At 40.4% G+C, this 16,194-nt stretch overlaps 1 protein-coding gene across 1 annotated transcript in view; it reads left to right on the top strand.

The window, feature by feature from the left end:
* col27a1b (collagen, type XXVII, alpha 1b) overlaps nt 1-16,194 on the top strand; it is an 88,365-nt gene that overhangs the window by 35,075 nt on the left and 37,096 nt on the right. The window contains exons 9-21 of the mRNA XM_023262471.3: nt 3,745-3,798; nt 4,978-5,022; nt 5,734-5,787; nt 6,642-6,686; nt 9,272-9,325; nt 11,996-12,040; nt 13,637-13,690; nt 13,951-13,995; nt 14,218-14,271; nt 14,686-14,739; nt 15,786-15,839; nt 15,954-16,007; nt 16,082-16,135. Of these exons, the coding sequence (XP_023118239.1) occupies nt 3,745-3,798; nt 4,978-5,022; nt 5,734-5,787; nt 6,642-6,686; nt 9,272-9,325; nt 11,996-12,040; nt 13,637-13,690; nt 13,951-13,995; nt 14,218-14,271; nt 14,686-14,739; nt 15,786-15,839; nt 15,954-16,007; nt 16,082-16,135 (666 nt within the window). The remainder of the gene's footprint in view (nt 1-3,744; nt 3,799-4,977; nt 5,023-5,733; nt 5,788-6,641; nt 6,687-9,271; nt 9,326-11,995; nt 12,041-13,636; nt 13,691-13,950; nt 13,996-14,217; nt 14,272-14,685; nt 14,740-15,785; nt 15,840-15,953; nt 16,008-16,081; nt 16,136-16,194) is intronic.

Raw genomic sequence — 16,194 nt, 5'->3', positions numbered from 1 at the left:
CACTCTGTTTAGAAGGTTCATAGATGCTTTTTGTTGCTAGATTCGAATGCTAAGGTGTCAAAATTGGATAATACAATGTTTATATCACAAAAACTGGACAACCAAGTTAAAAGATTTTCAAAAAAGATCTCAAAATATGGTTCAAGTGTCCACCATTTTCAAAATTACTGCCATTTTAGATGTTTTTTTTCCCTGAATGGGTGGCCTGCAAGTACTAGGTTTGCCAAATTGAATGCTTGGATGACAATTTGATTGACGTTTCTAGTTGTCTGTCCCACTACATGACATGTTTGTATTCGTACTCATCATGCATTGCTGCCAGGAACCTCCCAGAGTCCCAATCTCAATATCATGGAGTCAGTTTATTACTTGAGATAAAAGACACAGCCTAAACCCACAGAACAACCGTGGCAACATTTCCAAGGCGCTTGAACTAACCAACCTGCAAAGTAGCTTGAAAAACTGTGCACTGAGGATGATTTGTGCTGGTTTAAATGGAAAGGGGTAGTTTGGCCAAATATTGATTTCCTTTAGTTTTACTGCACTTTGCACAAGTTGAATCGAATAAATGCTATTCATTGAATTACTTCCAAGAGCCTCCTCGCTTTACTTTTATCACACGTTTTCTCTCGTCTGTAATCATCTCTCCATTTCATTTGAAGTCACTAAATCCAATAATGCATTCTGTTTATCTGTCTCACAGCTGCAGCGTCTGTGTGTTAACTGTGTGTCGGTGCATGTTTACTCACCAAATAGACGAACTAAGAGCCTGCAGAGACGGTTCCCACAAGGCCCCAGCATGTCTTTCCATTTATAGTTGCAAAACAGGAGAGAGGAAGGGAATGCCACAGAGAAAATATTAACACAGACACATCAAGATAGTAAAAAAATAGCAACAGCAGTGAATCTACACTTAGGGAGTAGACATTAGATACAAGTCATCCGGGAATCTTGGCGGGAAGAGATTTTTGGCAACGGTACAAGTAGGCTAAATAGTTTGAGCACCCTAGGTCATTCCTCTTCCTCCTGCTCCTCCTCCTCCTCATCTGCCTCCTCCCTGAATCCAAAGTCTCTGCAGTATCTCTTAGAAGAATGTGCCATGTCGTAATAAAAAAGCTAGCATTTTCTGCCTCTTCTAGTGTTGAAAATGACACAAATAACACGTGGTGTAACATCCAGATCTGATGAATTCACAGTTAGTTTCTTCCACGGCATTCTGAGACTTGTTACTTCAGTTGGTGCATTTGATTTGGTTGTTTTCTAGTCCATTAAACGTAAGTAGCAGCACTATTTCTTGGTTACTGCAGACACTCCTGATTGACTGTCAGTCTGGTGGAACTTATATATTACTTAAAGGTACTCTGTGGAGATTTTCGTGTAAGCAAACTTGTTTACTTTCACACTACAATATGTTCCATGCACTCCTCAAAAACACATGCAAATCCATTTTTTTTTTTTTTTTTTTTACACTATGTGTGTCCTCATGTTAGGAGACTTTGCTGCTCCATAGTGTTCAGAAAGCCAAAACTCTTCATGTTACCTAGAATTAGTCCCAACTTTCGTCTTAAGTGATTACACGTGCCATTTAAACGGCTGAACAGGATGGACGAAAAATGAGGAACACCTCCCACTGTAATGTAGTTCAGTAGGACAACAGCTTTAGCTGGTATCTCAGTGATGTTCCACAAAAACTGACCGTTGTTCGTGAAGATATACAATACAGGGGATCTGTTTCAAAATTACAGTGACATTTGAAACAGTGCAATAAACAAATTGCAAAAGCAACAATTTAGGATGAAGTTTAGCAGTGCGTCAAGTCAATGGTTTTGCTGTCTTCATGTTAATCAGTCAGAAGAAGTCCGCCAACAACATGTAAAACATAAAATTCACAGTGAAAATAAATGGCCTTTGCTGAACCAGGAACAACAGTGGGGAAACTGCTGCATGTACAGGGAGAACATGCAAACTGCATGCAGAAAGACCCCAGGAAGGCCGGGACACGAACTGGGGATCTTCCAGCTGCAAGTTGACAGTATTAACCACCCCGCCACTGAGCAGCCCGTAAAATATACGATAAAATGATGAAATAAACAGCAATAAAACAGCACTAAAACATAACATCTAAAAGAAAAGTAATAAAATGTCACCATGCTGCTAGGTATGAAAAGCCATTTTAAACAGGAAGGTTTTGAGTTGTGATTTAAAAAGACCCAGGTCAGTGATGGTGCATGTTGGGGGGAGCTTGTTCCAGAGCCTGGGTGCAGCTACAGAGAACACCCGGTCACCCAGTGTTTGTATTTAGACCTGGATACTTCAAGATGCTGATGCATTTGGTCGTCCAGAATGGGGTTTGTCCATGACGCTGCCCTTTTCTTGAAACTTTTTAACCACCTTCGCCACTGTGGAAAAGCCAAGAGGAATCCTCCTTGGATGGTTAAATTCATCTGCTATGTTTCGATATGGGGCTGCACAGTGGTGTAGTGGTTAGCACTTTCACCTTGCAGCTAGAAGATCCCTGGTTCGCGTCCCGGCTTTCCCGGGATCTTTCTGCATGGAGTTTGCATGTTCTCCCTGTGCATGCATGGGTTTTCTCCGGGTACTCCGGCTTCCTCCCACAGTCCAAAAACATGCTGAGGTTAATTGATCATTCTAAATTGCCCGTAGGTGTGAATGTGAGAGTGATTGTTTGTCTCTGTATGTAGCCCTGTGACAGACTGGTGACCTGTCTAGGGTGTCCCCTGCCTTCACCTGAGTCAGCTGGGATAGACTCCAGCCCCCCCCCGCGACCCTAGTGAGGATTAAGTGGTGTATAGATAATGGATGGATGGATGTTTCGATATGGCCATCCTTCACATCCACTGAGAAGTACCAGTTCAACTCTTTCTGCTTTTGACAAAATCATATTAAATCTGTGGAGACAAAAAAAAAGATCGTTAATGAGATTTCCTATGTGTCCAGACTTTAGGATGAGCCTGTACATTGTACAGTAGCTGTACCTTATAACTACACTTACTGCCTCTGATACTACTTGCGCTAATGCAGCTTTTACTATGACTACTGTTTCTCTGATTCATGATTATTATTAATCACACATTATGATTTCAGTCTCTGTTAACAGACTACTTATCTAATGTTCCAATGGAACTGCGAATACACAAACCCAGCTCTTGCCAGTGTGTAATGAATGCGGTCGGCTGTAGCCCGTAATTTCTTACATGCCTTCACTAACTAATCTTGTTTTACTCTTCCCATACATGTAGAATTAAACATTCCTCTCCGAGGGATCCGCTCTCACCACAAGGAGGGAATGACTCATGTATTATAGTTGTGTGTGTGTTGATGAGGATAAACACAGTAGTCTCAACAGCATGTGGCTACACCGCATTATAATAGCACTTACTGTTGGATTAATTGAACGGCTGGAGTGGCAGCGTCTGTCGTGGCGCCTCTTTCCTGAGGCAACACTGACTCGACTAAACAAAAGGTCTTTATTGAGAAGCTGAGAGATTTAAATCCTTACATAGGACTGTTGTTTATTGCGGCCTAAACACAGTGCATGCTTTCAGTTTTTATTACTGTCTTTCTTAGCTTTGTATTATGGCAATCAGCGAGGCTACAACAGAAACCATGTGTGCATAAAAGAAGCCTTTTTTCCGGCCTTCCGTCTTTCCATCCTCCTGTTCTTTCTTCCTTCCTTTTGCCTTTTTTCTAATGCCGCTCTCTGTGCTGTCTTTGTCTCTGCAGGGTGAACGGGGAGATGATGGAAGCCCTGGGGCCAAAGGCTATCCTGGCAGGCAGGTGCAGTACATCTAGTGTTGCAGTGCTAGTTGAGCAGGGCCGCACACACACACTGACACACACACTGACACACACACTGACACACACAGCAGCAAAGATAAAGCAATAAATGGAAACCTGGATATCATTTCTATTGTGAATTCAAGCTTTTTTGAAAATGGTCCATGTCAGGGCCATTTTAATAAATCAAATTTCATTTAGTAATTTTTACCTGCTGTCAGGATGATGAATATAACAGCATCAACAGGGGAAGAGCTGGATTCTTGTATGCTTTCCGGTAACTAGGAAATAATAAAATTTCAAGATATTGGATGCCCGCAACAAATCTCAGCCGCCAGCGTGTCGGCTTTAAAAAAATCTAATTTGGTAAATCCAAATAAAAAGTTTGTAGCAGATGAATGAAAGGGCAGGAAAAGAAAAAAAAGGTATCACCTGTGGTGGAATTTTTCAGCGCTGGATGCCTCCTGGTCTAGCGAGGAAATAAAATGTCAAAAGGTTTCCATAGTAAGCACTACCCCGAAGAAAGGAAAGGTAATAAAAGTGTGACTAATGCCACAGCTCTGCGGGTACAAATAAGCTGCTGCTGTCCTTCCAAACTGTGAGCCTCGCCCCACTTCAAGGAATAGTGTTTGACTGGAGAAGCTGGGGAGCATTAGGGTTTTTTTTTCTCTGCATTTAAAATCTGTCTCCTCTTAGCTTTAAGCAAATGTAAAAACTCTGAGAACAGCTGGACGTTCACTTTCGATTCCCTGAATGCTTAAGATAACGCGGAGATCAGGCACAGGTTTCTGTGTTTGTGCTTTAACACACTTTGCAATGTCAGAACTCTGATCCCCATAGACACTTGAGCGGCGTGTGATGGATTAGCTTTTAGCACCCCCTACCATCTGTGGGCTGTGAATCACTGCGGCTGTATGTTGATGTCGAACAACGCTGCACTTTGCTGTGGGGGAGCTGAGAGTTGATTTTTAGAGTTGCTGGGGAAGAGATTTCCTGTGCTGCTGGATTAGCTGACAGTGTTTCTGAGATGTGGACGCTGTTTTAAGTATTATCACTGCAAATGTCAGCTAATGTTGCTAATTAGAATGAAGAAAAACAACGCATAAATGTGGTTTTTTTTTGTCTTCTTTTTGCAAAAGTGTAACCACAGAAATCTGCTTTATCTTGTGTTGCATTCAGGGTTTACCTGGGCCTGTAGGAAGAATGGGGCCAAAGGGAGTCAGGGTAAGTAGATGTTGGGAAAAATACCACCTTAACATCCGTCTTTTTAACAAATGTGGACAATCTGGAAGCTAAATCCTCACACTGAGTCTTGAAATTCATTTTCCTCGTCGTGATTCTTTGCTCATCTTCCCCTCATGGCCACAGGGTAGAGAAACATGTCTTCTCCACATAGTAATGTTGTTTAACTTCTTAAATGAACTGTGAAATGGCTGTTAAATGAATTACTTTAACCAATGTGGGCACGTAAAACTGGCCAGTGTCATAAACGCCCCACGTCTGGTCTTTTTCAGCCTTGTAATGATGGAGACAGATGTTTTTGTTAGTCAAGTCTTGCTCTTCTTGCTAATGCAAGCCAAATATAAAAATACATTGCTGCATTCACTTGCAAGCTTCTCATTTAATGTCACTGTTGTTCCTCCTCCTTGCTGAGCAGGTTTGAACCCTCCAGAGATCCCTGATGCGAGGGTATGTGCCCTTGGACTACATCGTGGAAGCCAGCACCATGCAGTCCATGGGCATATACACTTGCCTCAAGGCTTGGCTCTTCGACCAGCTCCGCCGTAATCAAAACCTTGCAGCGCTGTAGCAGATCAAACTGTCGCAGCTCAAGTCTTTCTAGAGATTCTCTAGCGTCCACTTCATTTTTGCTTTTCCCCATCTATCTCTGCCTTATCTGTGCCTCCACTCCCATCTTTTATTCATCTTCTCCAGGGTCACATTGGCATCCCTGGGCTCTTTGGCTTTCCTGGTCCAGATGGCGAGAGAGTGAGTATCAGTGGCCACGAGAGCCAATTGCCTACTGGGTTGCATTAGGAGCGTCCATGGGTCAAAATGATGAAATAGAAATAGAATTCATTCTCGGAGTAATGTGACACTTGAGGCAAAAGACCACAGAATCACTATTCTGAGCCTCAAGAGGTGCAAGTTTTGATCAAACCCATTCACTGTCTAGGGTAATAATAAAGTGTAGAGGGTGGATTTAAATTTATTTAAACCCAGCAACGATTTAAATTTCCATTAACTTCCAGGGATGTGGATAAAAAAAACTAATATCAAGTATTCTAAAGTCTGATTTTTATTGTTTTTAGCCACATTAGCTCAACCAAAATGGCACAATGGCGCTGTGGGCCATTTTCAATCAAATATATATCCTCAATATAAAAAGTTGAATCTGAAATGTCCTAAAGTGGCCAATTTAGCCCACAAAACAATCTCCTCAGGATCCATTAGTACCAGTTGTGAAGTTTTGATCATGTTGCAAAATGTTCATCAGCAGATGATGTTTCAGAGCAAAAGAAAGCTCCAGAACAGCTGTTAAATGGAGCTTTAGATTTGGTTTTCTCAACTACTTTCCCCTTACCTGAGGAATGAACCATGAATATTTAAATTTGTACCCACTGGTGGCAAAAATCTAGCAACTGAAATGTTGTTTTTCTGTTTTTACTCCAGCTAACACGTTTGTTTTTCAAATTGTGAAGAATGTGATGACTTAGCAAGGCTTTAAACTTAAAATCTGACCATTTAATAGCTTCTGACGCTTAAAATGCTGCACTTTCATTCCTCTGATTAATACCCTCTCATCCATTTTCTCCATCGCTTGTTTTCTTTCCTGCTTCTAGGGAATTCCTGGCGTTCATGGGAAGAAGGGCAAGATGGGTAGGCCGGTAAAGTTTTCTCTCAACATACTTCTCAGAAAACTGTTGTTAATGTAGCCGTACAGCAGTGACTGTGTGTTTGTGATTTATGGGATCTTATTGTAGCACAGAGCTCCTATAAAATGACCATAACTCTGACAGAGACTTTAGTTCAGTGTGAGGCTCCTCATGGCCTTAGTCATAAATATGTGGAAATAAAAGTTCCTCTCTGGCACTGTGATGCTACTGTAGGGAGTTCTACAGTGTAAAGGGAGTTTTATGCACCCTAAATATTTATCTGTGTGTTTTAAAAACACATATGTTCATATGTCAGCAGATTATAGTCAGATTCTTACTCAATTTTCTTTTTAAAATCAGAAATGATTGGCAATATGTAAAAGGGAGTCAATTAAGCCTCTGAACTACAAGCAGTTTCTGACCACTTTTAAATAGTTTTTTGCTTTTGTCATGTTTTTTCTCTCTGTAGACCAATTTTTCCACAATAAATATAAAGTTCTACACCTCTATAGAAGCAGCACAACCATAGCTAGAGGTAGAGAAGACTGAAAAATGTCTTATGTGCAGTGAGACAATATATTGCCAACAACTGTAAAACATAAAAAAAAGAAAAAACTAAATTTGGTTTTATAGAGAAAAATGGAATTATGTACTACATTTTTCCAACTGCCTACAGATGTTGCCAATGCTGGAAAAAAGATGATTTTACATGTTACAGATGTTTAACTGCTGATTTGTATTTTATTTCTTACTCATCTCCCATGTGCTTTGTGTAAACACGGCCTGCAGTTCATCCCAGCTCGTCCAAAAAGTCCCTGAATTTTTGTCATGTCATTGTCATATTGTTAATGCAAATATTTTGTTTTTGAATTTTTAAAAAAAAAAATGAAACATATGGAATTCATTAATTTTGAGGAAATATCGTGATTTCACATTTTTTTCCACATAACAGATGATTAGTTTGAGAGCTGTCTAAAAGCTGAAAACCACTATTCTATTTTTACTGTGATAAATTATGTAATTTTGGTGGTTTTTTTTTTTTTTTTTTTAAATATAACATGCTTTTTACACCCACCAGTGGGTTTTCAGAAGTCCCAAGGGTTAAAACTTGCTCCCTCCGTCTATAAATTATGATCTCTGTGATTAATTTTCTCTGACTGAAGTTGATTAGGAAATGTTAGACAATGCTCTTATTACTGTGCTTGCTTTGCATTAGATGGATATGATAATGGCATGCATCATTTGTGGGTTTGGCCTTGCGGAGTCTTCAGCCACAGACCAGGGAAGTCTACCGTCATCGGCGCCTGGAAGTAAATTTCCGCTTCTTCCAGTCTTACATGGAAAATACTAAAGCTGCACTCAACCGCTTGTATGAATCAGATATTTTCTCAGGCTCAGTGGAGTCGTACATGACTTTTAAATAGTATGACGCAGCGGTGGTCAGTGACATACACTGAGGTCCAGAAGTATGCTGGCATCGGCCGAGTCATGAGCAAGCCATTACTTTTCCTCTGTGGTGAAAAGTGAGGTCAGTCGTGTTGTGTAAGAAGTTTTTTTTCTTTCTGTCCTGACTCAGCAGTAAAACAGTGTAACAGAAACAGACCAGACAACCAGTTGGCATGTTTTACCCAATAGGAATACATGTCATCAAGATTAAAACAACTTGATGCACAAAAAAGTAGATATTTTGTGCATTTTACAGCATCTAATTGCTCCTCTTTTGCTCTGTCAGCCGTATAGGAAAGTGTCAAAACAGCTTTCTGTATGTATTTATGGCAGGACTTTCACTGGACGGATCCAAACTCAGTTGTCAATATGAAAGCAAAGTTGTGCATGTGTTTCTGATCAAATGGAGACAGCTATTGATATTTTTGGAAAGAGGCAAACTTTTCCACATGTCCTGTTGGCCTCATGTCGCTGCTTATACACTTTATCCGCGTTTGCCTGATGTTCTGAAGAAGCCACACAACCGTCTCCGCCGTCTCTCGGGGTCATCGTACGTTTTAATTTGATCTTTTCCTCTCCGTCTGCAGACATTCTGACCGTAGCGCTGCAGAGCGGTGTTGAGCGCCGGGTTTTTCGTGTTGACCTTGGCCTGCTGACAAGCACACGATGAGCGTGTGGCCTCGTGGCTGCATCACGCCTCTTGTTCTGCCTCTATAATGGAATTACGAGCACCAAGCAAAGCAAAAAAAAAAAAAGAAAAAGGGCACAGTCAGCAGTTCCTAGGCCAAGCAGCTTTATTCAGCCATTTAGGCAAAGTCCTGGGGGTTTGGTTCACGCTGCCAGCGCGTGCACACACAGACACTCGTCGCTTGGAAACACTCAGCCATGGAATTTCCTGCCGGTCTCCCAGGAATGAAAGTGCTGGGAGCGCATTCGGTGGGATTTGCTTGGCTTTACTCTGCAAACTTCTGTTTTGGGGAGACACTTTGTTGATCCCCCTGTGTTTGGGTGCAATAACTTCACTGTGTTACCTGAGTGCAGCCACCATCAAAATGGGCGTTCTGACAGTGTGATGAAGCCACTCAGCTCTCCCCTCCCCTCTCCTCCTCTCTGCTTACGTGACCATCCTGTTTGTTTGTTTGTGTGCTCAGGGGTTTCCTGGTGACTTTGGAGAGAGGGGACCTCCTGGCCCTGATGGGAACCCAGTAAGTGAAAGGATGTGGAACCCTGCACAACTTCATCATTATTTTTACACAATGCAATTCCTTGTGTGTGTCCCCGAAGAGCAAAACATTGTTACCGATAGAGATTTCACCAGATGTGAACAGATAACAATAATACACTAAAAAGTGGTTCAAGAGATCTATTCCCAAGACAAAAACAGTCCAATTTACTGATTTACATGAACTTTTTAAGTTTCAAACTTCATTTTTGGTGGATTGTGTTCACATAATATTGTTAGTACTTACGTCAACTTAATATTGTGTGTAATTTAAACTCACATTTCTGCATTACTTGATTGAAAACTGAATTCAAGTCGAGGCAAATTAATGAATATGGCTTGAAAACCTAATTTTCTTCACACTGAGCTCAGGATTTGAGGTCTTCTCCACTATCTTAACATGCCAGGACAGTTTTATACAGTAAAGACAACAAATAAATTTGACTGTGAAGGAAAAGCTCATTCTCTGAACTCAATATAGTTTGTTGGTTGAACATAATTTCATTAGAAAATGTCATAAGTCATAAAGACTGATGCATTTTGTGGCTTTTGCATAATTTTTTGTACGAGTTCTATAAAATTTCATTTATTTAGCACATTTCCTGTAAAAATACTAGCATATTATTAATTCCTCCTGTATGTCCCTGAAGTCCAAAACATTGTTACTGAAAGAGATTTCCCCAGATGTGAACATAACAATAAAACACTAAAAAGTAATTCAAGCGAGGTATTCTCAAGAAAAAAAACAATCCAATTTACTGATGTAGATTAACTTTTTAAGTTTCAAACTTTATTTTGAAATGCTGGGTTGACAAAATAGTGTTAATAATTTCACCGACCTAATATGCATAATTTCAACTGAAATTTCTGCCTTAGTTGATTGAAAACTAAACACAAGCCCAGGTAACGTAATGAAATAGGCTTGAAAACATTTTTTCTTCATCTTGAATTCAAGTTTTTCAGTCTTCTCCTCTGTCTTAACATGCTTGGGCAATTTCTGACATTAAACACTAAAAACACATTTGACTGTAGAGGAAAAGCTGATTCTCTGAACTCAATATAGTTTGTTGGTTGATCATCATTTTCTCAGAAAATATCACAACTCACAAAGATTGATGCATCTTGTGGCTGTTGCATAAATCTTTGTGTATTGAATATTCAAAAATTTCATTTATTTAACACGTGTCCTCTAGAAATGCAGGGCAGATGGCTTAATGAGCAATTACTGCACTTTCTTAAGCACTTAAAGCAAATATGTCTATGTTATTTTAAATTTTAAGTCCAGGTAAACAAGTGCATTATTAAGGAAATGGATACCTGCACAACTTAATTAATTTCGCACAATGCAACTCCTCCTATGTGTCCCTGAAGTCCAAAACATTGGAGATAATGACCATACAAGAAGTAATTTCATGAGAAATATTCCCACTACTCAATGAACTGCAAAGTTGCAAAACAAAAAAAAAAAAAATCTAATTTACTGGTCTGGATTTACATTTTATGTTTCAAACTTTATTTTGAAGGATTGTGTTGACACAATAATGCCAGCAATTGCATCAGCTTAATATTGTGTGTAATTTAAAGTCTAATTTCTGCATTACTTGATTATAAACTGAATTCAAATTGAGGCAACTTAATGAAATTGGCTTGAAAACTTTTTGAGTTCCGAATTTCAGATCTCCTCCCTGATCTTCACACACCAGGACAATTTCATACAGTAAAGACTAAAAATAGCTTTGATTGTAGAGGGACAGCTGATTCAGATTTGCTGGTTGAACATGATTTCCTGAGAAAATGTCATAATTCAAAAGGAATGATGCATATTGTGGTTGTTGTGTGTCTAAAGTTTCATTTCTTTTGCACAATTCCTCTAAAAATGCAGCACAAAGGGCTTTATGAGAAATGATTCAGTTCTTTCATGCACTGAAAACAAATGCTGCTATGTTTTTTGACATAAGTCCAGATAAACTGCTGCACTATTTCTGAAAAATGCACAGTAACAGAGTCACAGCTTGCTTACATCTTGTTTCATAGCAACACATTTTTTTTTCCTCCACAAGATTGACTGCGAGCCAAAGACCTGCAGTCCTTCACCAACTCACTCAGCCATCATAATCCACACTGATATGAAGGGCAGCGTCAGCACTTTCACTCGCCGCTCCTCTTTCTTCGGCTTGACCCTCGCCGCTCATGATTGACAGGGTCAGTGCCAGATTGTGATTGGCTGACCTCTGAGAGTCTCCTCCAGGCTTCATTTCCTCTCCCTCCAGAGGGAAAGGGGATGTTCCATTTGGCTGCATTCATCTCCTTTCATTCATAGGGAATGTTGAGGGAGGCGACAGGAAGGCCACACTGGGCTGGTGTGTTGGCCATCTCTCTCCATTTGATGCGGCGCTTTGGAGAGGATGTAGGCATGGCATGTGGCAGTGGGGCACATCATTAGGACAACAAGCTGCTCTGTGTGTCAAGTGCCAAGTCGCTCAGTCGCTGTGCTAAAGCTAATGGAGAAAAATATCACTCGGTGGAGGAAAACACCAATCAAACAAAATGTAGCAACACACTGTTTGCTTTCATACGAGTCCTTCCCCTGGAGCTCTACTCCGTGCTCGCGTTGTATCTTTTCTTTATCTCTTGCTCTTTCTTCCCTCCTTAGGGTGAACTGGGAGCTCCTGGTCCATGTGGAGTGACTGGTCTCATTGTGAGTGTTGTTTTATCCTTTTAACCGATTATACATTTATATATCATGGTTTATACACTGTGATTCCTTGTCTCTCTCAGTGCATTTTTGTCTTTTCTTTCTTTAGGAAAAGTAGATAATAACATTGCTATTCTTTTACATCTCTTACACATCGTTCACTTCAGGAAGTGCATCTTTATTTTATGTATTTTGAGCACCGGCTGTAGGTTTGAAACACTTTTTTGCTGCTGACCAAAATGTGTTCTCAGGAGTAACTCTCAAACCTATCAAAACTGTACCAAAAAGCAGGCATCAATAAGTAATCTGTTTTGACTTGAACATTTGAGAGATGTGGCTTCTATCCCAACTGGCATTCCTATACAGGTCACCAGTCCATTGCAGGTTCAAACCCAGAAAGTTCATGTTGTGAGGCGACACTGCTAACCACTGCACTACCTTCTCTATTTCTGGAAAATACCCAACCCTAGTTATGGTAGCAATTATGAAATACACCAATCTGCCACATCATTAAAGCCACTGAACCAGTGATTGGATCATTCATAGGGTTCTGGGTTTCTTGGCTGGTAGTTCACTACATCAAAGTTTACACCTCTAAAGTTAAAAGCAGAAGGGAGTCCTCTCCAGAAGTCATAGACGGACAGGACTGCTGGATTAGGTTGGGATCGCTGTTGTGCTGTGGGGGCATATCCAGCTAAAGACCCTCCACCTAATTTAGATTCGTCTGGTCCTGCTGCCATATTAGATGTTGCATCATAACCTTGAAAATGCACATTGTTCGGAGGATACTGAAAGACCCTCTCAAAGACAAGGTTGGGACGGTTACTTGAGTCATCTCCATGTACACTCTTAGAGTATGGGACGTCCAAAGTTTGTTGATGTTGGTGGGGAGCAAAGAGTGAAGAAGAGCTACTGTAACCGGCTAATTTCCAATGCTAGTTATGATAGAAAGATGTCTGAACACAAACTGCATCACAAGTTACTGCAAATCAGTCAGACTCCTGTCCACCTACAATTGGCACATGAGTATCAGAGCTGGACCTTTGAAGAGTGGAAGAAGATGACCTGGTCTGAAGAATCACATTTTCTGTTGCCTCTTGTGGACATCTGGTGCCTTTAGTTTGTTTACAAGAGGAAAGGATAGCAGCAGCATGCAATATGGAAAGAAGGCAAGTCAACGAAAGCAGCGTGTTTGTCTAGGCAATGTTCTACTGGGAAACCTTGGATCCTGGAATCCATTTGGATGTTGCTTTGACCTAAACATAGATGCAGACCATATACAACCCTTCACGGCCTTCTTTTTGCAGGATAATGCTAACTGCCCCACTGTACTTTGTTTTGGAATGGTTTGAAGACCATGACAAAGAGTTCATGGTGTTGACTTTGCCTCCAAAATAACCAGATCCCAATCTGATCGATCATCTGTTGGATGTGTTGGAAAACAAGTCCTAACTGGACACCTTCGGAGGTCTCGTGGCATCTATGCCCTGACATGGCAGAGTTCTTTTGACAGCATAAGTGGGACGTACAAAATATAAGTGTTTTTTAACGTGGTTGCTGGTGTATGAGTATGTGTTTTCTTTGTGTTGTCGTTTGCAGGGAGACATGGGCCCTGTAGGCATCATGGGCTTATCAGGACCACCAGGACTGAAGGTAAATTACAGTTTTCTAGTGACATTTCTGTCTTGTTTTTTGAGATTGATTCAGTATAAATAGTGCACATTTAGGCAGTTTAGTAATTGGTCTTAATCAAAATGTCCTCAAGTAGTGGTTAAATTCACTCTGACAAGACACACGGTTGGTGTTGGGATTAATTACTGCAGAGTGTGTAAGCCTGAGCAAACAGCAGCAACAACAGGACTACTCATTAATCATGTTTAATCATTTATCTTGTTTTGTGTTTTGCTTCAAAGGGAGTACTGGGAAACCCAGGGGAACCAGGACTGAAAGGTGATAAGGTGATCTGCATATGTCTTTCTCAAACTACTAACCACCTTATACATAAGAATGCTGAAAAATCACTAAATCATATCTCTGATTTCTGAGAAAGGTAGCATGTAACACAAAACTATAATCTACGACTTGTGTCCTACTCAGCACTCCTGGGACATTAGCTTTTGATTCACTCTGTCTGTTTTATCAACATTCGGATTCATTTTTATGTTGCTGTGTTTTCCCAGGGGGATGTTGGCATAACAGGAGAGCCAGGGGAGTGTGGTTTCCAAGGGGACAAGGTAGGTGATTCAGTGAATCATTCATAAATAATAAAATTGGTGGCTCAATACCTGGCTTCTTGTATCTGCAACCATTTGCATCCGTGTCCCTTTAGCAACGCTGGATTACTTCCATTTATCCTTGTTTGTCATCTCACCCACTATCAGTGTTTTTGTGTGGATTGAGACCTGTTGTTCTGCTTTCTAAAAGTGCTATTGAAGTGCAGTCCATTTACCATTTCCATGTACTAAGTTTTAGGCAATAAAAGTTTGTGAAAATGCCTCTCTGATGGTATAACATTATGGATAAGAAACTGAAAATCTAAAATGCCAACAGCTTTTGTGCCATGCTGTGTGTGGTTTTTGTGTTTTTATTTTAAATGCACATGCTTGGCTTGGTCTGTTGTTTACACTGAGCTGGCTTTTGTGTTTCAGGGCAGCCGTGGCTCACCTGGGTTGCCAGGTCCTTGTGGAAAACCAGGACCACAGGTATATTCTTTACTTCTACATTCAAACATGGAGAAAAAGCAAATCTTTCAAGTGATTTACAAAATGTGGTGAATACTAGCGATGCTGCGATGAAGTTTTTTTTTTTTTGCCCTGGATCCCATCTCAGTCATCTAATATTTAGTTAGTTTATTTTTTGATTAAATTGTGAAACTAATCTTTGAATTAATGTTATAGTACAGTTTGTCTGTGATGCACAGTTACAACATCATATAGAACTGACGTGTTTCTTTTTTGCTGCTTTTATTCCTTGTATGCTTTGGCTGCTTCTCTAAATTAAGTTGTTAAAGTTGTTTCTTTTCTTTTTTGGAGCTTCTGGTCAGAATTTTGTTTTGAAAGCATAGCGGTGTCCTCACAGGGTCCAGTAAGTCTGAAGATGCACTCAAGATGTAATGTTGGTGCTCTTGAGTCGAAATCTTCACAAACGTATACAAAAGCACGCTCCAGGCACTCATGCATGTACGAGAATTTTGATCTCATCAGACACAAACAACCCCTCAAAGAGCAGGGGCACAGCATTAAGAACTGGCACTCATGTCGATCTAAAGTGTCCTTAATGTCTTCAGTACGCTCTGATCTGATTTGAGAGTGCTGCATGGAGTCTCCTGCTTGTTTGATCTGTGATTTCAGCATCCTGCAATGATGATAAGCAGCAGTTCTGAGGAACTAAACTCATTCATACTTCCTAGAATCTTACCTGAGTTTCACTTGTTTTGTGCAGAGTTTTACAAAACTTAAATTCCAATTTGCGTTGCATTACAGTGACAGGACCTTGAAATGCATTAAAAGCATCGTAGTAGTTTAGCTGGTAAAGGGGCACCATGACAAAGCCTTTTTTACAGAAGCTCCAGGGCATATTTTATTTTATTGTTATGTCACTTTTCAAGTTATTTTAGACTGTCTTGGTGACATACTACACAATGCTGCTTGCAAAAAACTATTCAGTGAATTTGTGCTAATGTATGGATAATCAGTTTGGTTATTTCGATGTTTCTGATCTGTTTAATAATGTTTGTGGCATTTCTTAGGGCAACCTTGGTGAAAAGGGCCCTGATGGTTTACCTGGTCCTCCTGGTCCAGAGGTAGGATTGGATTATATGCACAAAGAAATCCATTTTGATTCAATTTATTGTCTTCTTGTGTCAGAGTATTTATCAATACAATGCGGAAAAAGTCATTTTTTGTCATTTTCACAGGGCTTTCCAGGTGACATTGGCCCACCAGGACATAACGGCCCTGAAGGACCTAAGGTTAGTAGAGTTATACTAACTATTTCTGCACAGAGAAATAAAGTGAAACCTCACCCACAGTGTTTGATCCGTAGGGAAAGCAAGGGACACGAGGTTTGCCAGGTTCAAGAGGAGCCCTTGGACTCCAGGTGGGATCAGCTTAATATACTTACAAGTGACTTCAAGATAGAAGAAATGTTTTGTCTGT

This window comes from Amphiprion ocellaris, chromosome 6, assembly GCF_022539595.1.
Source record: "Amphiprion ocellaris isolate individual 3 ecotype Okinawa chromosome 6, ASM2253959v1, whole genome shotgun sequence".
NCBI lineage: Eukaryota > Metazoa > Chordata > Actinopteri > Pomacentridae > Amphiprion > Amphiprion ocellaris.
Note: the sequence above shows the minus strand (reverse complement) of the source record. Positions and strands in the feature narration are given on the sequence as shown.